Here is a 27,341-nt window from a genome sequence, read left to right as displayed (position 1 = left end):
TTACAGCATTAACTAATAACAATACATCTTTTGCATCACAATTATTATTATTTTTTTTCTCGTTAAAACACAGATTTTTTTATTAAACACTGTTAAGTATTGATTAAATGTTGACGGTCCCTTGTATGTTCCGGATTTCGCTGACGTTTTCGATCAAGAAGTTGTTGATGATCCCTAGGAATTTGCAATCGACTGGCGCGGGAAAGAAACTTGCTCATTAAAAACGGGTAGGAATTATAGGTAAATCTGAGTATTTACTTTTCATACCCAATGAGTATAGCTTGTTTTAAATATATATGATATGCAAATATGCTGGTGATATACGATATATAGTTAAGTATACGAGAACATGAGAGTAGTAGTCACGAAATGGGTTATCTCTGGCTGTACATTATGAATGAGGAAGTTGTCGAAGAGCACTAGGTGATGCCGACTGATGTCGTTAGACGATTGAAAACAAATAGAAATGATTGTTGTCCGCGGAATTCTGTTTGCGATCCCTGTTGCATGACATCTGTGCTGGGAGTCACTGTACTTGTCATGGAAAAAAATGAGAACAATGCAAAGCACTGCTCCACAGTGGGGTCGACTTATTTAATGTTAGTTACTTTCCGATCTCGGCTTGAAAATGGAACAATGCATGTTTCTAATATGTTATTAAACAAATACTCCATTTTGATATACTTGATACAGCTAATATATTAGTTGCAGCAACTCTATGTGAGTACTGCATTGCTTTTTTTGACATTGTGTTTTTGCATGCACAGCAGTAGATGCCAGCTGTAGAGTGGAGTCCCAGCCTGTCACTCAGACATGATGCGAAAGAAGAGACGCACTTCCGTGGACAAAAGTGAAAGCACTACATCGGATACCACTAGTAAGCTGACACAGGACAGTTTTTCATGCATAATAAACAATTAGCAACCTACAATCTCTTTCTATCAAAATGTACATAACATAAATCCAATGATTAGCTAATCCACAGTCCTCCATGAATTGCATTTCTTCTTGTCTAAAATTAAATCTAGGCCTATTTCTTAAGTATTAATCCACGCATGTCTACATACATATTTTAGATGCACTAGCATCTGACTTTTAGGTTTTAGCTAACGTCTGTATGCTTATCTGTTGTCTTGCAGAGCCGAAGAAGAGTCGTGTTAGTGGACGTAGTGCAAAGCCCACTGCACAGGACAATACTGGCGAGTCTCTGTTCGTCCAGTTGCTGCGTGAGGCAGGGGTCTCTCTGAGATACAGCAACACACCCAATGAGATTGGTAATCAAAAACTAGCCAAATTACCAAACATGGTCTCAGTAAGCCCTGTTGACATGTTTAAGATGTTTTTCTGTGGGAAACTGATGTATGCATTAAAAAAATAACCAAAACAAAAAAACGTTGCAAACTTATAGAACCAAAACTTATCATTTACAGAAAAATATGGCACAATTAAGAATATCATATTAATAAGAGAGAGAAAAGCTTGATGTTTTTAACCAGTGCTTGGGTACCCTTAATAAAGGCACTGGCTAAAATGGCTAAAATTGGTACAGCTGATAAATAATAGTTTCCCCCAGAGTGTTGCTGAACATTATAAATAATGACCCTGCTGTATGCAGAGAGAGCGTATGTGCTTATGCTTGAAGTTGAACCACTATGTTTTGTAGCTGTGGATCAAATTGTGTTCCAGAAGAGACTGCAGCGAAGCCTGAGAAAACATCCTCGCTACCCCAATGTGAGTAAGAAGACCTACTTTTAGAGGAAATAGAATTTTGTATGTATTGCGCTGTCTCAGTGTTCATATGTGTTGACTAGGTAATTCAGGAGTTTATTGCTGGGCTAGAGTCCCACATTGAAGACCAGGAGAAGTTCAGGAACTGCCTGCTGCCATGTGCCCCGCGGTCATCTGATGGTGATGCCAGGTAACTTGCCTAGTTATGCAGTGATCACTGTTGGTGGTGTCACCTTTTAAAAATAATTGGTAAAATTGGTAAAACCACATAACATACTGGATAATATCTGATACATCTCAAAATAAATGTATTTAGCTTCCTCTGCCTTATTTTGTTAATACTGTCCTCTTCTTTGCATTTTAAACACACACTCACACTTTGTTGACCACTGCTGTATTAGTTTTTCAATACCAAAGGATGACAAGTTCTGTATTCTTCATTGTAGCACTTCATACCAGGAGAGCCTCGTCAAACTGCTGCTGGGAATCGAGATGCTTCAGGTATTCTTAATGTACTTGATCTGTTCTCAAATGTGTCAGCTTTTTTATCTTAAATTCTTCAGGCTTATGTTCTTTCACTGATTAGACGACAGAAATAAATGTTTAACTTTGCAATATTAGGATCTGTGTTTGGAACATAAATCTGTGAGCTAAAGGCAACTTTATTTTCATATTGTTTCAGCCAGCAATCATAAATACCTTATTTGAGAAGCTCCCTGAGTTCATGTTTGATGGGTAAGCTTACAAATAAATATCCTTTCCCTCTCTGCATCACATTGCTGGCGATTGCCTTGGATGTTTGAAGGGCACAAATAATGAGATGTGACTTTGTCCAGGGGCATCACCAGAACTGACAAGAGTCTGGGCTGCATAATTGTAGCACAAACATAATAAAATAAGATAAAAACATACATGCATTAGGGAGTTTCTGTAACACTCAAAAATCAATCATGGACCACGTGGACTTATTTTTTTCTCCTTTATGTAGGATTGGAGAGGATGGGCTGAATATTCCCCATATTATTATCAACCAGTTCAAGTGGCTGGATAGAGTAATAGACAGCAAGGTAAGCTGTTAACTGAAAATGGTTTATCCTTGATTTTATTCTTTGCAGTTTATCTCTGTGCTACTAAGGAATCATCTATGGCACAGTGGACATACTGCTCAGAGTTTTCTCTCTGCTTTTAGGACTTGGCCAGTAAGTTAATGCAGCTGGTGGCCGTAGCGCCAGGGGAGATCCAGCGTGACATCATCACCAGCCTGCCGGAGATCCTGGATGACACGCAGCACAATGACATCGCGAAAGAGCTCAAGTGAGTGCAGGAGACAGCAGGATTATAGTCTAAACATACTTGTTTTTTTAACTAGTCTTTTACTGTGATTTTGGTTGTGTTTTTATCCATACTTTTCTGCCAACTACTTTGTTTTAAAGTTTCCCTTTTTCTGTTGTGTAGCACCCTGCTTCAGCAGAACACTCAGCTCTCTGTGCCCATACTGGATGCCCTCTCCAGTCTTAACCTGAGCCCCACCCTGCTGTCTGAGGTGATGTACTCTATTGCACAAGCCATACGTGAAACCAGACGGGACTTAACCGAAGGCCTCACTGTAATGTTCTGACTCCTCAGGTGCGCCGAGCGGTCATGGCAACTCTCTCGGCTGTGGAGCTGGAGGACTTGCCTGTGGTTGTGAAATTCATTCTGCACGCCATCTCTGGACCCGAGGCTATCGAGGTGAGATGGCCTTTGTGGCGATACCACCAACACATTTTGATTTAGAATTGATTTACATTGCCCGCCTCAACACCGAGTGGTGCTCTGGAATGTGCACTAAAACTTGACCTTGAAAATGAAGCCCAACATCATTATAAACGGTTGCTCTAATGGAAGAATTCATGAGATATATGCTCAGCTGGGAGGTGTCGCGTTGTGTGTGGCTGACAGAGCGGCTTATCTGTGCCTTCACCTCTTGCAGGTTGTCGGTGACCTCCGGAAGAAGCTGGAGCTAGAGTCGTGTGTCTTGCCCCCCGCGCTTCAAGCCTCCCAGAACAGACTGAAGAACAAAGCAGTGGCTGGGTAGGAACGCAATCCATCAAGCTCCTTCTCATCCCAGAGGAACCTTGACCTACAGGCCCCCAATAGGCATCCTAGCCAAGTTAATTTAAAGTAACATGATTACTTCTTTGCTTTGTAATCTTATACAGTAATGGGTTGTGATATAACCAGGCAATTCATTTTGTGCAATTAAATGTAGTGTAATCTGACCCAGTGAATACCCATTTTTATCTCTTGTGGTCCTAGATCTTCCCTCAGCAAAGCAGACATCAGCAGTCAGAACTGTGTCTCTCTGGTCTTAGATGTCATCAAATCAGCTGTTCGCTTTCAGAAGACTATCTCTGAGGCCTGGCTAAAGGTGTGGAGAATCGTTCCTTTTTGGGATAATTTACAACAGTGCTAGTTATACGCAAGTAGAATTTTCATTTTTTACCTTGTTTTTGTAACTTTTCTTTGCAGGCCATTGAGAATGTGGAAGCAGTGGAAGACCATAAGGTAATGCTGTTTTTTATTTTAATTTTGCCCCCCATTATTACAACACACAAAAATCAAGATGTTTCGGTTCTCTGCCATCTGTCCTCATTTTGCTGCTCTTTTGATGCAGTGAACACTTAACTTTCAATGTGCTGTTCACTGTCAAAACAGCAGTCACATGAAGTCCCGCCTACATTTTCCAGGTCATTGACCTTCTGGTGTTGTTCATCCTCCATTCAACCAACGCCAATCACAGCCGGCGTGGAGCAGAGCGTGTCCTGCGGATGAAGGTGCGGGGGGGGCAGATTCGGGAGACTCTGCTGCAGACTGCGTTCCGGGGTCACTCCCTGGTGAGCCCCCCCTCCTTTCATACAAGTTAAACAATTTATCCTCAGGAGGATCACGTAGGTCCATATCTTGATGTTGCCTGTAGTGTTTCCTGTCCAGAGCTTGTTTGTGAAAAGATAGGTCAGCAACAATGATATAATCTGGTTTCCTAATAATAGTGAACATGTACCACACCCATTTCTGGTTATTGCTGATAGACTTTATAGTACACAACCTTAACTTATGCCTCGGTTCCACAGGCTTAAGCATCCATGCCGTCCCGGATGCGTCCCAGAACTTTTTTTGTAAAATCAGGCCGTTGTGAAGTCCGTCCCTCTTATGGGAGGAGCAGAGCAATTGTGGATTTGGCTTGTGTTTCGTTTTAATAACAAACAGAAAACACTACAAGTGATACAGCCTGACGTGGAAAGGACTTTTGTGTTTATTTTATTCTTTCTGCTTTACATGATTGTAAACAGCGTAATAAATACACGTTTCTCTTAAGAGACATTAGGAAGAGCTGAACGTGTATATACAACATTATATTCAGACAAGCACATTCCCATAAGAATACATTTCTGTGTGCAACAATAACTACATATTTGCTATTTAGTAATATTATTATAATATCATTTGTGCTAGTATATATGTATTTTAAACGGCACAACGTGACTCCCTTAAATTACTCTTACTGCAGATTTGTAACTGCAAACAATACGTTTTGCCATATTATGTATAATTTACTTAGCAGACGTCCTTAACCAGGGCAAGTTGCAGTTGAAACAAAATACACACTTTTCACGATTAATCATCCAGATACAATATAGCAGATTATAATTTAACTAAAGTGTGCACATTTCAGTCATGGCATTTATGGACTTATGGACGCATTTATTAAACTAGTCCTTAATGTTTTAGAGGGAAACCCAGATCTGTATTTATTTATTCATTAATTTAACTTGTAAATGGGCACGCGTTAACTAAAACGTGCTCGCCGTTATACGATTGTCCGTCGAGTTGTTCATAAAATATTATTAAATTTTAATATCCTTCAGTTTATTTTTAACTAGTCAGGGCACTGCACCGGGGTCCAGTGTTAATACACTCAGATATTAACTGTAAGCAGTCATTGTTTCTGTATGTGGATTTCACTCCATGCTGCTAATAAAACTGTAATTTCTTTGTGATCCCACACGGAACTTGAGTTTATATCTTCCGACACAATGTATCTTATCTCTTCCCTGTCTGTCTCAAGTCAAGCACACACCTCCGCTTCTGAAAGCGAATAATTTCCTTAGTGTGCAGGATGGACGCTTACGGCCACGTCTAACACCAGATAGTTAACCGGCCATAAAACACAGACGTGTCCAGACGCGTCCAGACGCTTAGCCAGTGGAAGCACCTGTTTAAGTGTCCAGACGCGTCCCCCAGTAGAAACAGGGCATTAGACAGTCTTCAATAAGGCTGAATCGGTTACCGCACTAGCCTCTTAATAAATCAGTATGTGAAAATTCCTTCCCAGTTGGGGTTTAATAAAAGAAATGCTCCTGTATATAACTGATTGTTTTCGCACTGCTTCTCTGTGTGCCGTAGGTGATGCGATCATACTTCTCTGCCATCCTGGCCCTGGCACAGATCCTCCTGCGCTCCCCTGATCCCAGCGTGGTGACATTCGGCAGCCACATGTACAAACAGGCTTTCACGGCCTTCGACTCCTACTGCCAACAGGTGGTCTGCTGTCAGCTCTGCCTGCAGCCTAAAGCTTTTTCACTAATCAGATTACTTACATTTGACTGGGTCATTCTTTGGTCTGATCCTATAGGGTGTGAGTGTTATATGCATAGGCTAGAGGGCTCACACCATGTTTTTTTTTTTTTAACTATTTAAAACTATTACCCTGAACGGAAATACGGCTGCCTGAAATTGTTATACTTTGCTTCATTTAACAAGTAGGCATAAACTAAAGCTGGTAAAAAGCTGTGTTAGTACTCTGAAATGTGTGCATTTGTGCGTGTGTGGTGCAGGAAGTGGTGGGCTCCCTGGTGACTCATGTGTGCAGTGGCTATGCTCATGAGGTGGACGTGTCTCTGGAGCTCATGTGTGAGCTGGTGACCCAGCGGCCCTCTGACATGGCTCCCTATGCCGTCTTTGTCAAGGTGAGGGGCCCCTGAAAACTGTGTGTATTCCATGTTGACTTAACAGATTTACATAGATATTTCTGCCTTTAGTTCAAATACATTTATTTCATTTAAGTAACTTGACGTCCTCTCTGTGCTTTGTATTCAACGCCTCCAAGCTGGTCGTGTTTCATTGGCCAGCAGGTCAGGCTGAGTGGTTATGTGCTTGTTGTCTCACTCAGGGAATCCTGGACTACATGGAGAGCCTGACGCCTCAGCAGATCCGAAAGCTCTTCTTCATCCTCAGCTCTCTGGCCTTTGGGCGAGACCCACAGGGAAACCACATACAGGTCAGCAGTGTCCCCTTAGTGTTGGGCCCTGCATCATGTGGAAATCAGTCTTGGGTTAACATGCAACACAGGGGACATAGATCACTGTGCAGTTTTCATCCCATACAGCCTAGGCTGGAGATATACGTGTGAGAAAAATAAGTTGAATGTATTCTGTTCCCTCTATATGACCAATATTCATCAATAAGGATTTCTGTAGTAAAAAGCACGAGCTTCATAGTTTCATTGATCTTTTGCTGGTGTGAATTTGAGGAACTTTATTGTTTTAGGATGACATGCACATTGTGATCAGGAAGCAGCTCTCCAGCACAGTGGCCAAGTACAAGCGCATCGGGATCATTGGAGCCGTGATGGTGGTGGGCAGCATGGGCTCCAGCAGGTAAAGGGCCAATGGAGTACTATCACTCTTTTCCAGTCGTATACTTGGATAAATTAAAGAATAGGTTAAGACATTAATGATATCTACTGAAAGGTCTGTCAACATTAAAAAAAAAAAAGTTAGACTAATTGTATTAGGTTTATCTTGAAAACATATGTTTTTGCCCTAATTAGCATTTTGTTCTATTTTTCGCAGGAACAACTCTGAAAGTACTAGTTCACAAGTGCCCTCTCTGTCCAAGGAAACGTACAGGCAGGTGAGCAAAAGTCTTTAACTTTGTTTCACTATTAGAGGTACATCATTTCTTTGCATATCTCACATTTTTTGTTTTAGTTTTTTCCATTATATAGCACAGTTTTTAATGATTGATACATTCCTGGAGACTGCTTTTTTTACATATTTATTTGGAACATACAGTTAGGTCCATACATATTTGGACAGTGACACAATTGTCATCATTTTGGCTCTGTATGCCACCAAAATGGATTTGAAAGGAAACAATCAAGATGTCCTTTAAGTGTAGACTTTCATCTTTAATTTGAGGGTAATATAAATTGGGTGAACAGTTTAGGAATTACACACATTTTTATATGTGTTCCCCCCAATTTTAGGGGCTCAAAAGTATTTGGACAAACTTACATAATCATGTATTAAATTGTGAGTTTCAATACTTGGTTGCAAATCCTTTGCAGTCAATGAAGTCTGGAACCCATAGACATCACCAGATGCTGGGTTTCTTCCCTGGTGATGCTCTACCAGGCCTGTACTGCAGCTGTCTTTAGTTCCTGCTTGATCTTGGGGCATTTTCCCTTCAATTGACTTGGACAATATATACATCTTCAGTTTCTCTATACTCTGCTAGATCCTTTTAAAGCATATTTCACAATAAGATTTCTGTGTGTATAAAGCAGAAAACCAACACATAAGTAATACTATTTATTTTTTTAATTGGCAGGTTAGTGTGTTGTACACAGCAGACTGGTTTGTATTTTCTGTATGAAATTGTTACATTCACCAAATTAATGAAGAAAGGAAAATAATATCAATTGGCAAATGCATGTTCCCTCTGTGGAGATCAGAGCCTTGTTGCTGATGGCTGTGTGTATGCTTGTTTGTTGTTTGTGTGTATGTGTGTGTGTGTGTGTGTGTTCGGTGTCAGGTGACAGCCCTGCTGGAGCTGGTGAGGTCATGCAGTGAGGGCTCCCCGGAGGCGGCGGCCTTGTACTACGATGAGCTAGCCAATCTTGTACAGACTGGCCACCTGGACCCACTGGTGCAGGTCAGTGTGTCTCGCTCTGATGGACTGTACTTTCACAGTCATAGCCATTCACTGCAGTAGAGGAGGCCTTCACTTGGATACATTCTGAGATGTCAGTGATTAGAATTTGCAGCATTTAAAATAATTTAATCCTGAAAGAAGGTGCTGCAAAACTTCCCATGGAGCAGCTGTTGAATATATTGTGAAACCACTTGTGCTACCCTGCCTTCCCCACCTCCTTACTGACCACTCTAGAGAGACAGTATATGTATTCTCCAGCTGAAACTGTCTTCATGCTCTTCTTTAGTTGTCTTCCCTTTCAAGCCTTCATCCAAACAAAAGCCTTTGTCATAAGTATCCCAATTAAGTATGAGTTTCCCATCCTCATTAGATGTTTGAGGAACCCTAATATACAGGGTTATCAATGTACCACAATGGCTAAAGATGTCTTTGTGAACAAATTATAAGAGTGTATGGAGCATATCATGTCGCTGAAATGTCTGTGTATTGCAGGAGTGGATAGGAAAAAGTGTGCTTGAGGATTTCCAGGAGGACTTTGTGGTGGACCTTGGGCCGGAAATGAAAGGGTAGGCACACACAGATGCACTGGTGTGAAAGAGATGGGTCTGTCATACTGATGTTGATATGATGCTGAAGATATTGAAACTGAATGCTTTTGTAACTGCTATATTGCTAATTGACCACTCATTGACCAGACTGCTCTCCTGGTGGCTGCATGTGAGACTTTTACATTTTTACATTACAGTGATTGCATTTTTGCAGTGTAACCCTCCTGGCTGTGTATTTCAGAACATACCCACTGCCTGCAAAGATCATGTACAACCTGGATGAGGAGGAGAGCCAGGGGGGAATCGCTGTCAATCTCCTGCCTCTACTGTCTGAAGACTTCAACCACAAGGGTGGACAGTGGAGTCAGACTGGTGAAGAGAGCAAGAGGTCGGTACTGCTGGCAGTCCTTTTACCAAGCGATTTTTATATAAATATATATATGACACTATATGTGACACTTCTTTTAAAACTTATTTCATTATGTACACTATTTCCAGGTGAAGTCTGTGTGTCAATGGCAGGGACAATAAAAGTCCAGTTGACCAAAGCTAGATTGGAGATTCATTCCGTGTTAATTAATTAAGTGTTTTATTTAAGCAAATAGGAAGTGGTTCATCACCCTTTTAGAGAGCTTCTAAATTAAGCATAAGACATAAAGTGGCCTTGTTTATTGTCCTGATATTGGCTTAAGTCAGGTCCCAGACAGTATAAAGTCCTAGATGTTACTCACCCAGAATTCAGCAGGAATTTCTGTTCTGAACCGTGTGTCGCTGGTGAAGGGTGAGCCCTATTCTGTGTCGTTGCAGGCGTGTGTCTCCACTGTGTCTGGCTGCTTTCTTCCGCCTCCTGCGTCTCTGTGAGGAGGAGCAGCACCAAGGGGACCTGGAGGAGATCGACGCCCTGCTAGGTAACAGCACTGGGGTGTGGGGGGGTTACATTCGATTGCTGAGACCTTCACACTACTTGTATAAACTTCTCTGATACACTTCAGAAGACGAAAGCATGAAAAGCATATCGATACGCAGAGGATCTCTGAATGATTATTATTTTTTTGTGTATTTTTGGTTTGCAGGGTGTCCTCTGATTTTGACTGACCTAGATGTTGTGGAGAAGATGGATTCCCTGTCCAAGCCTGAGAAGGAGTTTGTTTGCTCGTTGCTCTTTCATACCATCAACTGGTTCAGAGAGGTGGGCAGTGCTGGCAGGGGAGATTTAGAACCTGTTACCTTTGTACCTGTGTAGAATATAATATGCAAGGCATACTATCCCCCTCACTTGGGAATTGACTTAAATGTGTCAGTCTGCTTTGTACATCAGTCTTAAACCTAAGAGATTTTATGGCTTGTGTAATGGAAAATGGAGGCAATGGTTAGATTGACTCCTTAGGAACCACACATGTTCCCAGGAATAAGAACACAATCTTCCTTATGTTCTTATTTTCTTATTTAGGGTTCAAGATGACTTTGAATTGATGTGGAATTGATGTGTAATATGTATAGTCTAATTGTTAGATTCTGGAAACTTTTAAGAGAGATAAGTTTGTATCTGTTGTCTTTGGCATTCACAGCTGTGTGTGTGTGTGTGTGTTTGTGTTGTGTGTACACTGTGTAGGTGGTGAATGGGTTTTGTCAACAGACAGACCCTGAGATGAAGGTGAAGGTGATGACCCGTCTGCAGAACATCACTTACCTGCAGAGTATCCTGGAGAAGTGTTTGGCAGGTAGGCCCTGGGCAGTGACTCTTAGATCACACTGCAGGGGACTAGAACTGTTTCTTCACTGACCTTGAGACCCAGGAGGATATGTCTGACTAACCTCTAATCACTAATCTCAAAGTTGTGAGAACTGGATTGCAGACATTGGATCATAGTACTAGATGGGGAGATGTGTGCTTATACATTAGTCTGGTTCACTCTGCATAGGTGGTTCAAATTCAGCAGTCACTTTTGACAAATTATTTTGCATTTACATTTTAAGCTGCTAAAAGCATACATTCTAAAGTGGAGCAATAACATGGCATAGCTTGTGTTGGTGTTTGAAACTAATGGATTTATGTTTTGTCCGAGCCATTTATCTGCAATCTGTGATGCACTTATCAGTGTGACCCTCAGCTGGCATTTTCCATTTTAATCTGAAGGCTTCTGAAGAAGCTGGGCTGTCATTATGTACAGTGTAATTGCATCTGCTTTTGTTTATTTGTTTTAGCAACCCCAGCCTATCTGCCTCCTCCTGCCAACTTTGACTGTGAAATTGCAGAAGTGGGGCCCCCAGCCAGCACCACCATTCCTGCCAAGAAAGGAAAGAAAGGTACAGGGAGTCTGGAGAGAACAACAAGCATTTATCTCTGCAGGGTAACAGTTTCACATATGAAATTGACACCTGTGAAATGAACATGTCACTATTTGAAATAATCCTTTACTTACAGTAGGTTAGACATTCATTTACCTGTGCAATTTTTGAGATCTCTGAAAACTATTTTTTAATCCTTGTTATTCTGCAAATCTGTTGTATTTTCTGTTCCTTGACAGTTTTATCAGTACAGATTTCTCCAAGATGTTGAAACGGAAGAATCTGTAATGGTGAACTGTGAGAACCCAAATGTTTTTGTGTGTAGTATGTATCAATAGTGCAGTCGACCATGGGCTAACCAGTCTAACAGTTCCCCAAGTCTCTGGTCATCCCTGTATTGTGTTGTGTGTTCACACAGAGCGGCCTGGGAAGAAGCGCAAAATCCCGGCCAGCAAGAACTCTTCAGGCGACAGCTCTCAACTGGAGGAGGGGGCAGAGGCTGAGGAATCCCAGCATGAGAAGGTATCGAGCGCTGTCCTCCCTCTCTGAAGTCCTTGCAAACATACCTGCAGTTGTCAAAATCAGAAAGCCTAGGTTTTATTATTATTATTATTATTATTATTGTTCTTTCTTTGTTGCATTTTTGTTAGTTTTTTCGGTATACCTGCTTCAGGAACATCTTGCCATTTTCTCGCCTGTTTTCTCTCTGTGCCTTTTCAACCCCTTTCTTTCTCTCCAGGACAACCCGGAGAAGGAGAAGGAGGAGGGGAAGGCAGGAGTCAGTCTGGCCTCTTACCGGCCTTATTTCAGGGAGCTGGACGTTGAGGTTCTGGGTGTGCTGCAGTGTGGCCTGCTCTCCCGTTCCCTCCTGGACAGTGAGCTTCACACCAAGGTACGGCATCTTCCTCTTTAGTCCTGAAGCTTTTTCAGTCTCGAAACAGATAGAAGGGAGCTGAAGTCTGGTGCAGTACTGGAGCTGTGCTTATCTCTCCAGGTGACCGAGGAGGTGCAGCTGGGCCCCTCAGAGCTGGTCTTCCTGCTGGAGGATTTGGCCCGTAAACTGGACTTCAGCCTGGCTTCCTCTGCTGTCAAGAGGATCCCCTTTCTTAAGGTGAGAGCTGTCCACTCGACTGGACAGCCCAGTTAATTATATCCAGAATAGCTAACTTTTGTGGATAGAGTGGCTATTATGAATCAGGTGCAAGTCAGAGTGTCTTCTGGATAGTGCACTATATGAGGTGAATTCAGGCAGAAAACATTCATTCCCTTTTCTCTGCTATAACCGGTCTTCCCAGGGCAAGGCAGATAAGAGTGTGGGCTTCTCTCACCTGCAACAGAAGAGTCCTTCTGACATCACATCCTGCTGTGTGCGGCTGCTGCCTGCTCTTTGTACCCACCTGGAGAACTCTCACAACTACTTCCAGGTGCCCCTGTCATTCACCAACACACCCTCCTCTGCTTTCCTTCCCCACTGCTTAACTTGATAGCATTGATCATTTACTCAGTCTTTCTTCATACCAGCTGCTTTATTATAGCCACATGAGCCTAAGTGAGATGTCAAGTTAATTTTTAAATTTCAGTTACTTCAAACGGGTTTCACTCCAGTCTAGCAAACAAAAAAGAATTCATAATATTCTGTACATAGCCATATAAATACATGTAAAATATATATCTGTGTTACCAGGATTAGTTCCCCCTTTTGTGTTTTATGTGCTCCTCATATATTTTATTATTATTTTATTATTTTTGTCATTTTAGCTGACGCTCTTATCCAGGGCAACTTACATTTATATATACATAAAAATGTGAAAATCCTCATGTAAATCTTTAAAAACAAATTCTAATTATAAAATAATATTTAAGAAAACCTCAGGCCTATTGGGATGATATTATAGATAGCCCAGCTTTCCATACAGTGTAAAGAGCATCTCACCAATGTGTTCAGGGCCTCCTTTCGGAGAACCACGGCGTGGTTGATGCCCCAGGGGTGGATGTGAAGGAACATCAGCTCATGTCCTCCTGCTACCAACTGCTGCTCCAGGTTCTGCACACGACCTTCAACTGGTGAGCCCCACACAACATCTGCCTGTTGCGTGCTGCCTAGCTTTCCAATTCATACCTTAGCCTACAGAAGGGTGCCTGTTACCAGCCTGGCACACGAGCATACAAGAGTCAGAGCAAATGTTGAGCCAGATCATGGACAATATCATCTGTATTTGTACAGCTCCTAGTATAATATAATAACAACATGAAATGTAATCCTTTAGCATGTTGTACAAATGCTTACAGGAGAGGCTGGGACATATGTACACACAATGTATATGCACATAAAACAAGGTTACAAAATAAGAATTAGCCTTTTGCCACTAGGTTTTCAAATCTGAGTTAGATTTTTGTAGTTATGCACTCTAAACAGTATGTGTGCCATTCCATCTGACCTCAACCAGGGGAATGGAAAAGATGTATTGGAAAAAACAATTGTTTTGAAGTGTCATAAGTAAAGGATTCATGAGAATAGATTATTCTACACACTGGATGTAAAGAGAAATTCATTACTTAGATGGGGTAAATTCTGTCTGGTCCTTTTTCTGCCACAGGAATGGATTCACCCAACAGGAGAACCGCAAACTGCTGAAAATGGCCCTGGGCGTGCTGGCTGGACGTCTGAAGGAGAAGGAGGTTGAACTTGGTTTAGAGGAGCTAGTCAGGTAATCTCCAGCAGGTGGCATTCTGGGTGTATCCTCACTGACGCAGTGGTGCCTTGCTGTGCTTGTGAAAGGGTTGTGCTTTAGTGAATGTGGGTTTGCACATATGGACAACAATCCTATGTTGACATAACCTTACAAAAAGCAATTCGGGGGGTGCCCTGGAATTCTTATCCTTAAACGATCCCAGTACATACAACAGATATTCCCAGCAAGGTAAACCCAATGATCATAATTTATAGTTCGTGTAAGGGTCTTAGAATTGTAATTTTGAACATGGCTACAATACATATTTGAGTACAACTCATAAATGTTTACTCATTTCAACCCACATAGCCAGCTTGAATCTAGTGCTGACTGTGGCTGGTGCCTGGTGTGTGTACAGAAAACATTTCTGAGATGATAAGGTGGTGTTGACCTTGGCATTTTCCTGCATTATGTTTTGTGCAGGCATACTTTTGAGTACTTGCTGAATTTCCGCAGCACCATGCCCAACTGCTCCACTGCCCTCTCTCTCAACCAGTTGCTGATGGTAGTGGCAGAGCGTGCTGGTCCCAGTGTCTCTGCTTACAGGGAACAGATAGGTAACTTCCATGCTCAAATCATAAGGAAGCAACCTGAGACTAAAATAATTATTTTTTTCCTGGTTGATAACAACACTACAGATCTAATACGTACATTTTTGTATTTCTGTGTTTTCCTTGATACATTAACATTTAGCAATTATGACTCTGCTTTTACGATTTTTGTTAATCAAGATTAGGTCAAATTTGAGACTTTCCTATATCTATACTGGTTCAAGAGGATGTCTTATAGGTACCTTTTCAAATCAAAAGTCTAACAAGACAAGTATGAACTGAGCCGAAGAAGAAAAACATAACCATGTTTAAATTATATAATGCAGAGAAAGAACAAAAATCTTGAATTGGCCCTTAATGAATCCCAAATTGTGACATTCTTGTCTTGTGCCTGGTTCTTCTTTTTTCTCCTGTCAGGGTCTCTTTCCCGACAGTTCCTGTGCCAGGAGTGGGTGCTGCCCAGTGGAGAGCGAGAGAGGGGGAACAAGTACAACGAGACCCTTCAGACCTTCCTCAGGTAGCTGTGCTATGGATTATCCCACATGAATTCAATATTTGCTTTGCCAGCACTGCCATTTGCTAATTATGTGGAAGTGTTCCAATAAAGTGTGCTTTCAATGTACAGCTAGCATTCTCCAGGGTATATTGAGCACGACTCGCAGGGCCTGACTGTGAATTTGGTCTTGTTCATTTGCATTACTCCAACTGATATCAATCTCTCCAGTATTTACCTGGAACACACGGATGATGTTCTGAAGGCAGTTGAAGAGATAGCCGGGGAGGGAGTCCCTGAGCTCATTAACACTACAAAGGACGGCTGCTCCAAAACCTTCCCCACTCTCAGCAGGTAGGTCCAGCACATGGAGTTAGGGTCCGAGTGGCACTGCCGGAGACCTATCCTCTACAGTTGGAATTCTGGATACCAGCTGGCTACTTTGATCTGAAAGTATTATAATGATTTTAGAATTATACTTGCATTTTCAAAAGAATGTTATTGGAATATTAAGAAGTCCAACCTCAAGATAGTCAGAAGTGATTTTCCTTCTGCCCTTCTCTTTCTGTTCCCGCAAGACCATCTGTACTAGATGTCAACACACTACTTGGTGTGTTTTATACTAAAGCTTTCATTACAGCAGGCACAGCTTCCAGGTTTACTGAAAGCGGATTTAGTTTTGACACCTGACTGCTTATAACCTCAGGCAGACCTTCTTGGTTTTCTACCGCGGGTTGATGGCAGTGCTGGAGAAAGCGGTGCGGAGGATTCCCCCTGGGAAGCAGACAGACTCTGGCGAGGTAATACAGATGCTGAGCCCATAAGGGACTGGGTTTGGGTCTCCTCGGGGCAGGGGAACGCACTGCATGTTTAATGCTTTGTGACGTTGACCCATTTATATCCAGTGACAGCTACTTGATCAGGCCAAATATAGAATAAATATGTGGATGATAAATGAGAATTCTTAAAAGGTATATCTTTTTTTTTTTCCATCCAGATATAATGCATTACTTTGACTCCTATAGTTTGATCTTTTTTTTTGTAGGATGAATGTAGGAACAGCACTGTGAGGAGAGTTCACAGCCTGGGGCTCCATTCAATTAAAAAAAGAAAAAAAAAAAAACCCATCAGATTTGTTTTTCAATTTTTTACATTTTTCTTACGTGACTTTCCATTATGAAATATGTTTTATTTAGATAGGACCAAGTATTATTTGTATTGTATGTGGCCTCTCCCTCACTGCAGGTGCTGTAAAGTAAGGCATTGGGAATAACTGTGAACACTGTCTGTCCTTTTCAGATCCAGGGCGAGAAGCTTTTGACCTGGATTCTGGCCGTGAGAGATTTTCATATCCTGGTGAATCTGGTGAAGGTAACTGTAGGGTTCAGGTGGGGGTCACATAGGTCAGTACATACAGGTTTAGTTAAAAGTATTCATTCAAACTTAGGGCTAGGCCCAATCAAGTTGTACCTTGTCATGTTTTCATTTAAAAATAGAATAAAGAGGCTTCTAACAATAAATTACACCGCAATAGGGTACAGTTTTTTGCCCTAGGTGTAAGTTTTGATTTGATGCACTACACTAAAATTGTGCACTACAATAAATAATTTCTACAGCTGTATATAGGTTTTTGAGAGCATTCCAGTAATTTGCTACATGATAATAATACTGTTCTGTCTACGATAATTGATTGGATAACTTAACATTTTAGATCAGGTTTCTTGCTATGTCAAACGAAACGGCTATCAGTCACCATGCTCTTAAGGTTGGCCTTATTAATATTTCTTCTTCAAAGAGTTTCCATTCTGATTCCTAAAATAGATGCCAGGCTTTGATGTGTAGATTTTAGATTCCAGACATGCAGAGACAGTGTTGTTTATTTCCCCTCACACTAAAGCCCACCATTAGCTGTAGTGTCCTGCTGTAATGCAACTACTGGGTTGCTGTAAAACTTTCTCCCTCTGTTGTTTCTAGGTATTTGACAGCAGAACTGTGCTGGGTGTGTGTTTGAAGGTTCGTACATTTTATTATGGTCATTAAGACAAAGTATGGTTAAGGCACAGACATGATGCCATAGATCTGTTGAATCTCGCATTCATTTGTTAAGGTAATCATAATAATAACAATACCAGAAGGCTTGTGAATATAGATGCAGACCCTAGAATTTAGCTTCTGGTGTCTGTTACTCATGTTTTTGTTTTACACCCTCTGCTATCAGTATGGCCGCCTCTTCGTGGAAGCTTTCCTGAAGCTGGGGATGCCATTATTAGACTTCAGTTTTAAGAAGCATAAGGTAATGTAATTAGCATGACACTTCTTCCCAAAATGGACCACCTGTAAGAAAAGAAATGTACCAAATGCTAAGTAGAGGGGCTTGGTTCTTATCAACCAGAATACGCCAGGCAGACACGGATGTTTTTAGGATAAAAAGACATTTGCCAACTGCCTCTTTTTCCCTTTCTGATTGTGCTTATCTTGGCGGTTTTTCTACTGTCAGCAGTTGTCCTCTTTAAAAATAAAATAAAAAGGGTTTTACTTTTCTCTCTGATGAAATACCTTTTAGACAAGTCCCATCCCCACTTATTACCTTCACTGTTGTATTAATTTGTAAACTGGAGAATCTTTGTATGAAATTAATCCTGTAAACTCACTACATATGAGTGTTTTTATAATTTTTTTTACTGAAACGTGATCTAATTGTTGAATGTCCTAAAATATGTAATATGGTAATATGCTAACCTCCCTCAATCCTGTGCTGCAGGAAGATGTTCAGAACTTGCTTAAAACATTCCAGCTGAGCACCAGACAACTTCATCACATGTGTGGGCACTCAAAGGTACTTTTAGATGCTGGCAAAATAACACTTCTGTCATGGGTTGTGCTGGATATCGCTCCTTACATTCAGAATAGTCCGTCGATTCGGACAATTTGGTGTCCATTTCTTATTAAGAGAGTGAGTGACCTGAGGCAAAAGAGCAAAAGGGCTTCTCCTTACATGACAAGAATATGTCAGCTCTGTTATCTATCATTGACTAGAAGCTTGAGGTTTCTGGCTTGAAGAAGATAGGGATCAGGGTTCAAGTATCAAAGTCTCTTGTTTTTGCTCTCTGACCGTTCCCTGCAACCTTTGCCGAGGACTAAACTGCAGCTCTGTTTAAAAGTCCAATTATTGTGGTTCTCTTTTCAGATCCGACAAGACACCGGACTTACAAATCACGTGCCAGGGCTGAAGAAGAGCCTGGAGCAGTTTGTGTATCGGGTGAAGGCTATGCTGATTCTGAACAACTGCAAAGAAGCCTTTTGGTTAGGAAACCTCAAGAACAGAGACTTGCAGGTACTTCCACAGAACAAACCTTAGTTATTGAAGTGGAAGCTGTCAAAAGCATCATCAGCCACGATAGACAGTAATTGATGGTGACGTGTCAGTGACTCAGCTGTTGTAAATGTATTTGTTTTACTAAGACATGTTCAGGAAAACACATCAGTTACATGCAAAATAGAAAACCTGTTCTCTTCAACAAACAGAGCTTTGCGATTTGTATATACATTTGTCCTATGCCATAGTTCTGTGTTCTTGAGTACCCCATGGTGTTGTGTGGGTTTCTCTGCAGGGTGAGGAGATCCTGTCCCAGCGTGCTCAGGACAGTGAAGAGGAAGATGAAGAGGAGGCTTCCCAGCTGCCACAGGAGCAATCAGAAGAAGAGGTACTGAAACTTAGTTTTCCCCTGGTCTAGGTAGTCTTTCCATGCAATGACCCATATTACTTTGTCCCCTGGCACTGCCACACACATTGCCATTTACATGTGAGCCTATAGTCAGAACATCTTTTCAGTTGAAGGTCCAGACAATGGTGCTTCAAAAAGGTTGAACTGGGAAGTATTTGCTTTGTTACTGTCACTTCTCCACATGCTTAGGGTGATTGTTTAATGTTAAGTGGAATCAATCAAGGACAGACAATTTCAGGATGCTAATTCAGTCTGGATATAACCTGAACCAGATATTTTCTGATTTGTTAATAGTACAGTACAGGAGGAGTGTGTGAGTACAATGTGGGGCTCATGATGAAACCTCACTTCATTGGAGTGAACAGAATGTATTGGCAAGCAATGCAGGTCATATTCATATGTCCTAACCTACATACTGTATTTGTTATGAAAGAGCAATTCTGTGTAATGTACTACAGATAAGATAAGTTACATTTTCTAGGCTAATCATTACAAGCTTTGCAGGGCTTTTTCAGAGATGTGCAAATAAATATGACGCACTTGGAAGAACTGTCTATTATATCAGTATTTTTCATTTTAATGGAAGTATAAATGAATAGTTCAGGTAAATTCAACTTTTGGGAACTATGTATCAATATTAATATATTTTTAAATCAGTGGTTTAGTACAAACCTGACAGTGAGGCAAAGCTCTTTAAGAACGTGTTGGTTAAAGTCGGTGCTCATCATTGGATTTTCTCTGTTCTGTGAAATCTGTGCAGTTTAATTTCTTGTCTACAATAAGCCTGCCTCTCCTTCATGGATTCCTCTCATCATGAACAGGAGGAGAGGAGTGATTCTGAAGTGAGGAAGAGTGGCCAGGAGGACGACGAGAGCACGGACGACACTGACTAGAAACCTGGTGGAGGAAAGAGACACTGGAGGATGGTTCTACCAATGCTCCTCTCAATACTGCCTGTTCCTGTGACACAAATACCAAAGCCTCTGTACTGTTTATATCTGATCCTCCAGTGTCACCCCCCCCCACCGCTCCAGAAATAGTTTCAGTGAAGATGTCCATTTCTTTTTGATATTGATTAGCACATATTGGGGCAGTTGCAAAAAGGTACACCAGCGATCTTAAACTGTAGAAAGCATGGTTTGGACCAGACGTGAATGAAAAGTAACCTCGGGCCTCCCACCTATACATGAATGTGAAAAAGAAAATATAATACCCTTCAGTGGATGTCTACTGACTAAACATCTATAATCAACTTTTATTCAAGATTGTCCAAGGTTTGATTCAGAAATGTTTTATAAGCACTATAAAAATAATCCATCCTTTGCAAATATTAATACTGAATTATGATCTTGCAGTTGTGTCTTGTTACATTCTGTAGCAATACCCTTCTTTCTAAACCTGCAGAAAATGAATGGTATTTTGGGAAAACATTAGTGGATGTACATTTAGTTCGGTGAAAATGTTTGTTCTAATGTACTCTGCTAATTACACAAGTATATAGCAGAAGGCTCAAGGATAAATGAGTCCCAGTATTTGGTATTTGATAAGAAACCAAATGTAGACAGATCACTTATTCTCTGAGCACTTCTCTGTAACAGCTTCCAGAATAAAAGTTGTGATGCAAAGTTTTCGGTTGTATTACATATGTAGAGAGCACTTTTTTGATTGTAAAATGTATTTCTAACAAGTCAAATTCAGCCTATTAACGGACAAATTCCTGATTTAAGAAATACCCTTTTCAGGATTTTCATCCTTTTTTGAATTGTTCCAGTAAAATAGTTTTGTCACATTACAAATGGTTTCATATCTCCTATGATATCCAGTTTTTAGAATAGAAACCCTGACATTTTTTGTTTTTGACATTTGATGTTTTATTTTGTATATGCTATACTGTTTTGTGTTGGAATTAAAACTGATTTGTTGTTCATGAAGTTTGTTTTTTGTGCTATAAGTATAGTATAAACAGGACATTGCTAAAAGTGTATAACAATTTTACTAAAGGTATCTTTATTACTTGCATGATGCATCTGTATAGAGAAGAACGAGTAATCCAATTAATCATCAATGTAGGTACCTTTAAAAAATACTCAAGTTCAATTACCTAAATTTATAATTTAAAAATAAATCAAACTATAGTAATGAACTTATTTGCATTTCATAACTAGTGCTCAAATGATTCCATCCGCGAATATAGCAACCATGCAATTAAGCAACGTTCAATTTACACTTTAATTTAATCTTTAGGGGTACCTTTTTTCAAAGCTGTCTGGAAATGATATAACCAGGTGACAGTCTTTTAATACCATCTGAAACAAAGCAAGAATGAATCGAGAAACTAGCAACAACTGTTTTTCAATCCAAACACTTCAAGGGCTGTAATAGTACAGCCTCTGTGCTCTGGTGGAGGATGCTAACAGGATCTGTAAGAAAGGGTGAAACTGGTTGTATAACAAGCTGGGCTGAACCATCTCATGGGACGAACGAGACTCAGTGACAATGTACAATGTCTGGAGAGATGCATTGCTGACACTTCATATATGTTTCAAACAGTTGTCCACTTCCTATCACACCACCTCAATTTGTTATTTCACCTCTTAAGGATATGGGGAAGAGACAGTACCTTCGGCTCTGAGTTGGCCAGAACCAAAATGTACATCAGGGAGGTGCTTAAAAAAACAAACAAGCATTGATTTATATTTCAACATCTTTCTGTGTAAGACGGATATAGCTGCTTTAATATCTTTTCAATACTGGCATAACGGGCACATTTTCATTTTAGATCGATATTGTGGCTGGGGTTGTGATTCCCACAATGTTTTAAAAAATACCCCCCTACAGACACGTGAAGTTGGCGCAGGCAGGAAGCGCTGTAGCATGTGTCTGTTTAGGGAAATGAGCGCTGTACCCAGAGCGTCCCGCTTCGGTAACATCCCGTGTCCACGTTAACGGATGCGATTTGTAAGGTTGTCGATTTCAAGACAATATATTAAACCAGGGATAAACTAATCGCATTGGCAACTTGGTGGTGGCGGTTTCGTGTACTTGGATTATGGTTTGAACTGAAAAAAGGTGGACTGCTAGTTTGTAATCAGAGATTGAGTGTCGCCTAACGGGGGCAGGTGCATTGTCTTACTCGGAAAGCACAGGTGACTTCGATCGCTCATTGACCCGTGACCATGTCTGATTTGTGGCTGCTGGCGCTGATCATCGTCCTGATCCTGACCCTGCTGTGCACCGTGCTGGGCTACGTGCTGTATTCGGGACTGCTGGACGAGATCACAGTCCGAACTGGCTCTCCCCCCATCAAGAACATCACCATTGCTTATAAATTCAAAAGGGGGGCGTATAAGGACTGTGGTTCGCTCTTCACCGAGACCTGCAGCATCGGACCCAAGCTGTCGTCCATTGGGGTCTACTACGATGACCCGAAGCAGGTGAGAGCCATTCTCTTCCTGAGTTGTACTCTAGCCAATGACGTCATTGGCATCATCCTGTTCTGCATAGCCGAGGTTGTCAGATTGCTGCACAAGTCATTTTAGAAATGTGTCCCAGGCCTGTTTCAGTGTGTCTCGGATATATTGCACACACACACACACACACGCGTTTAGTTTAGTTTAGTTTGGTTTGGTTTGGCAAGTTTAAAGTGGTACCGTCCTTGGGCACCGAAAGCGCACGCGTGGCGAATGCTATTCTTGAATTAGCCCACAATATCCTCCAAAGTATGATTTAGCGTCTGGAAAATATGATGTGGCTTTGGCTCTGGATTGCAAACGTTACTTGTGAGTCAAGACTAGCTCCACTATTTTTTTAAGTAGAGGGCTCTTCTCTATTTTCTTTAGATTATGATGGAACAGGGAATTTGTGGAAAAACTCAATGCAAAGAATGCATTGCAATGACAAGGGCTGTGTATTTGTTTATTCACATACATGGCCATTCCTTAATGTACGAGGCCATTCAGATGAAGTTAATCTTTTAATGCATACACTTATTGACACATAAGTTTTAGTAATATGTAAATACTGACTGTTACACAAGAGCAACTGGCTGTAAAATATTAAGCAGACCAGTTACATATGGCGAAAACACAGACATGTTCAGATTACTGGCTACTTGGGCAAAGTAGAACAAGTATTGCTATTTCTCTTGGCAGATTTGTTTTTGACATGAAACCAGCACTGCAGAGAAGCTGCACTTTGCATAGTGATGTGGAATAGCAGTTCATCTCAATGTCTAATGTGATGAAATGTCAGGTCAGAAGATGGAACTCATCAGAAAGCAAATCCGTGTGTGTGTGTGAATCTGGCATTGTGATAGCACCTTTTCTTGAGAGGTCTTGTTTTCATAAGGTTGGCCTCCACAGGTCCCTATCAAAACAACCTGTTGAACTGCATTTCTGAGTTCCTTTCTTGCAGGTCATCCCCTAAGTGCTCATGTCACAGACCGATATATAACCTTTGCAGAGTTTTACAGAAATGCAGTGCAGGGAGACAAATTACATGCTTTCTTTACCACCCTTGCCCCTCCCAATACCATTAAACTGCAATGTTTTGTCAACAGATCGTGTGATAACAGCAGTTGGTTGCAGGATAAACATTGAAACAATAAAAAATGGGTTGGATTATTAGGTTTAAAGCTTTGTAATTACTGGAGCAGATTACCATGCAATCTGTAATGAGAGTACACAATATTAATAGTTAATAGTTAAAACCATTTGCAAGGGTCTAAATCCTCAATTGATCATATTTTCATCAGGTAACACAATTTATTTTGTACATCTCACAGTCCTTGTAAAAGTGCAGGTTTGTTCTCAGGATCTATCAGGAAGGAAGGAACCAGACAGATTGCAATGTTGATTTCCTGGACCTGCATCAGATTAATACAGTATTCAGAATTAATTGATGCTACCATAGCTGTAGTTTCCTTAATTTATAGTTCTTAGGATACAAGGATTTGACATTAAGTTAACCATGACCAATAAACCAATAAAAGGGTGCAGTACATAATGTGTAAATTCAGTGGCCTGAACTTTCAATAGACTATACATTTTACAAATTTACATATTAGCCTACTTGGAGGTTTCACAGTGTGTCCCAGGTTTATCTAAAAGACCCCATTCTGGATAAGTGAGATGAGTAAGAGTTACTATGCAACTTTCAGCTAATGCACAAAGTAGACTGATATAGCCACAGTGTATTTGAGAGCCTCTTTCTTCTTATTCTGGTGCACAGTTTGTCTGCGAGCATCTTCATTGGAAGTCAGATATAATAATAAAAAAATGGAAACCTCTTTAATAGTGTTTTGGTGGGCTGGTAGGGTTTGGGCAAACTTCAAATGAATGCACAAACATCTTCATCACATCATGTAACTGTACTCCCCCTTCTCAACATACTCTTTAAAAGTCCTCTGACACTTTTTGTACCTAGACAAAGCTAACACCTAAGCCTGTTAAAAAATAAAATAGAAATAATAAATACAAAGGAAACTTTGTTGACCTACTAATCAAAGCAGTTCCCGGGGTGGACAAGATTAGAGCAACTCTGCTGGGAATGGGCCTGCTGTAGCACAATGCCTTTCTCTTCCTTTCCTCTGGTTTTCGGTTTAATGATTAACAGTAGGATGACTCTGTGGCTAGAAACCAGTATGGAAGATGTGAATTTCCTAAAATGCTTTAGTCTTCTTTCTGCTTAATGAGGCTAAAACTAAAAGTCTTTAAGGAACTTAGGAGACAGCAATTTATTTGGCTAAAGTTTGCGTTGTATTTTGTGAGAATTAGAAATCTCAGGTCTTGCCATTGTTTGCCACCTGATTGGACCCTTTTTTTGCATTAATAGAAAACAGTGTCTTTTGAAATTTGTATAATAGCGGTGCACATCAATACACATTAATCTCTGTAATAAGTTATTTGATTCTTGGATATAATAATCATGATCAGACTGTATTCAACTTTACACTTGAACTGCATTTGCTGTAGGATGCTGAGATGCACAGAAAATTATTCTTAGGAGAAGCTTCTGCGACTTACAGTTTTTACAAGACACGTTTGTATAGTATTCCCAAGTGCAGCAAATCCAATCAGTCCAAATTACAATAAGCACACATCCTTGTACTGAGTTAACAAGTGCAGACATAATACAGTTAAAATCAATAGACTTTTGTTCTGAGGCAGGTTTGACTTGGTAGTGATTGGCGAGTCGAGTTGTTCCTGCCATCTTAGCACACCTCCATATTGTTCTACTGTTTTCTGATTTTGTATAGTAACTGAGTTCTTGGATTAATGGCTGAGCTATTAAGGCATTGAGTTTATGATGCAGTAGAGTGTAAAAGCTGATTGGTTATTATTTGAGAGCAATTAACTAACTGTGGTCAATGGGGTCAATTAATGTTAGATGGTTTCCATCATCCTCTGTAAGGTCTGTATTCTGTGATGTCCAAGCCAGCACTTATCATATAACTGTTAATGACTTGCAGGGAGGTACAGTTGTAGACTTTGGCTTTTTATTATCTGTGTATTGGTCCCATGATTTTCCACTTACAGCACTTGGCAGATCATTTCCCTCTGCCATTCCAGCACTTAAAAGGATACTGTAAAGAGTAGGGGAGAGCTGTTTATATATGGGAAACGTTATAAATCCTTTGAAAAATTAAAAAACAAAAGCACATCCCAGATCTCTTAAGGTGCTGGGTTTTCTATTATTAAAAATTATACACCCCCCACAGCTCTAGCTATATATATTTTTCTTGCTCTCCCTAAATTCTGATACCGAATGCTTCGTTTTGTGTGATTGAATCTGTAAAACGTCAATGCTGTTGTTAAAAAAGCAATAGGGGAAGTGACCCAATTAACCCCATGTACCATATAAGCCCACGTGCTCTTTTTGTTGTATTTCAAAATAAACAGGACATTTTAGAAGGATGATCTGTTTCAGAGCAAATGCACAAAGTTGTTACTGTCATGTTACTTTTTGGGGCAATCACATTTTTTGTTGTTGAGTTATGTATGACTTTGTGCTGCCACTGTGCAGCAGCATTTTTAGAAGTCACCCCAAAACTTTGCTTTATGAGGGGCCTCCCAAGAAGCCATTTTTCTGGAATTTGGTGACCAAACTTGGTGAATATTGATAAGAATTATACAATTAAGAGATAAATAAATCAAATGAAACCTTATATGATGAATTTGCTTTGTATTTAAAAGCACTATTTTGTATTTGAAAATACAGATTTCATGAGTTTCTGGAGCAGGCGCGGGACACTGTCAGAATGATGGTCACACAGAGAGATGCAGCAGAACAACAAAAATTGAAAAACTGTTGATGACCATAGTAAATCAAATATTTTATTTGAAGCTTCTTCAGATAAAACAATATTTAATCTTCTATCAATTATTATAATCTTAAAATGTAATTGTTTTTGTCATATGGGCTTAAAAGGAACTGCACCCTTGAAAAGCCTATTAGCACATGGCTTTACAGCAGAATAATTATTGAATGTGTTCTACCAACAATAATAAACATGGTCTAAGTTGTGAAAAATAATGCATTTTATTTTATTATAAAGATATTGCATGTTTAAAACTCAATATAAAATTATGGAGGTTCATTTCCCATGGACCACTGTTGTTCTTAATAAACCCAGGTCATCCAGAATAATTTTCCAGAGTATTTTGAGAAGCTGTTTTTTGTCAAACATCTCTGACATGGCACTGCCAGGAGTTTAAATTTTTGACAGTCATGCCACAGATATTTCCCTGGCACTTGTGACCAAGGCCAGAGAAAATGGGGTTGTGCTTCTCCGGCTCCCATCTCGCCTTGTGGGCTTATTTGGAACACGTGGGCTTAAAGGGTACATATGTACCTTATAATCCCGCTCCGGACTTTTCACTTTTGCAATGAAATAAATTAATTTAATTTAGTCCATTTATGACACAATCTACCACAAGTGCTTAGATGAGAAATTGATATTTGATTTAATACCCACTTTATTGTGAAGAAATTAATATATTTATAAGAAAACATGTAAACTTAGATATTGGTGGGCTTAATTGTGTTCTCTTCAGTGTTCTTTGTTAACTGACTGATGTGAATATCCCAGGCCTGGTGGTAATCATTAAGACGAGGATCTTTAGAGAACAAAAAAATACAGAGCTGTTTTTTTAAAAACATTTAATTAGCGGATTGAGAGAACATAAAAATTAAGTAGTCTAGACTGAGCATCCACATTTGGCAATTTAATGTGACATTAGAGTACTAGTTTCTTAGACTACCACATTTGTAATTTAAGGTTAGCCTACATTTCTTTC

At 40.3% G+C, this 27,341-nt stretch overlaps 2 protein-coding genes across 6 annotated transcripts in view; both read left to right on the top strand.

Annotated features, from left to right (window-relative positions):
- Positions 1 to 165: 165 nt before the first annotated feature.
- fancd2 (FA complementation group D2) lies at positions 166 to 20,975 on the top strand. Of its 5 annotated transcripts, none has more exons than XM_066698109.1 (44): positions 166 to 227; positions 768 to 877; positions 1,140 to 1,274; positions 1,664 to 1,731; positions 1,812 to 1,918; positions 2,175 to 2,229; positions 2,411 to 2,463; positions 2,717 to 2,795; positions 2,918 to 3,042; positions 3,184 to 3,271; positions 3,355 to 3,459; positions 3,701 to 3,801; positions 4,027 to 4,138; positions 4,240 to 4,275; positions 4,458 to 4,604; positions 6,175 to 6,309; positions 6,606 to 6,737; positions 6,941 to 7,048; positions 7,318 to 7,427; positions 7,623 to 7,683; positions 8,587 to 8,706; positions 9,199 to 9,272; positions 9,496 to 9,642; positions 10,062 to 10,162; positions 10,328 to 10,443; positions 10,867 to 10,975; positions 11,460 to 11,561; positions 11,962 to 12,065; positions 12,283 to 12,435; positions 12,538 to 12,654; positions 12,839 to 12,967; positions 13,489 to 13,607; positions 14,141 to 14,251; positions 14,699 to 14,832; positions 15,244 to 15,343; positions 15,551 to 15,673; positions 16,026 to 16,119; positions 16,619 to 16,690; positions 17,294 to 17,332; positions 17,538 to 17,612; positions 18,081 to 18,155; positions 18,507 to 18,653; positions 18,931 to 19,023; positions 19,866 to 20,975. In XM_066698109.1, exons 2-44 carry the CDS (start codon positions 814 to 816, stop codon positions 19,935 to 19,937), a joined length of 4,347 nt encoding a protein of 1,448 aa, XP_066554206.1. In that variant the 5' UTR covers positions 166 to 227; positions 768 to 813; the 3' UTR covers positions 19,938 to 20,975. The 5 variants fall into 5 exon arrangements, with proteins under 5 accessions (XP_066554206.1, XP_066554208.1, XP_066554205.1 ...); XM_066698111.1 differs by having other exon boundaries at positions 171 to 240; positions 1,821 to 1,918; XM_066698108.1 differs by having other exon boundaries at positions 171 to 240.
- A 950-nt stretch (positions 20,976 to 21,925) lies between these two features.
- The window catches only part of LOC136736338 (testis-expressed protein 264 homolog), a 113,531-nt gene continuing 108,115 nt past the window's right edge, over positions 21,926 to 27,341 (top strand). The window contains exon 1 of the mRNA XM_066698107.1: positions 21,926 to 22,478. Within this exon, the coding sequence (XP_066554204.1) occupies positions 22,221 to 22,478 (258 nt within the window). The 5' untranslated portion in view covers positions 21,926 to 22,220. The remainder of the gene's footprint in view (positions 22,479 to 27,341) is intronic.

The sequence above is a fragment of the Amia ocellicauda genome, chromosome 3, assembly GCF_036373705.1.
Source record: "Amia ocellicauda isolate fAmiCal2 chromosome 3, fAmiCal2.hap1, whole genome shotgun sequence".
Taxonomy (NCBI): Eukaryota; Metazoa; Chordata; class Actinopteri; order Amiiformes; family Amiidae; genus Amia; species Amia ocellicauda.
Note: the sequence above shows the minus strand (reverse complement) of the source record. Positions and strands in the feature narration are given on the sequence as shown.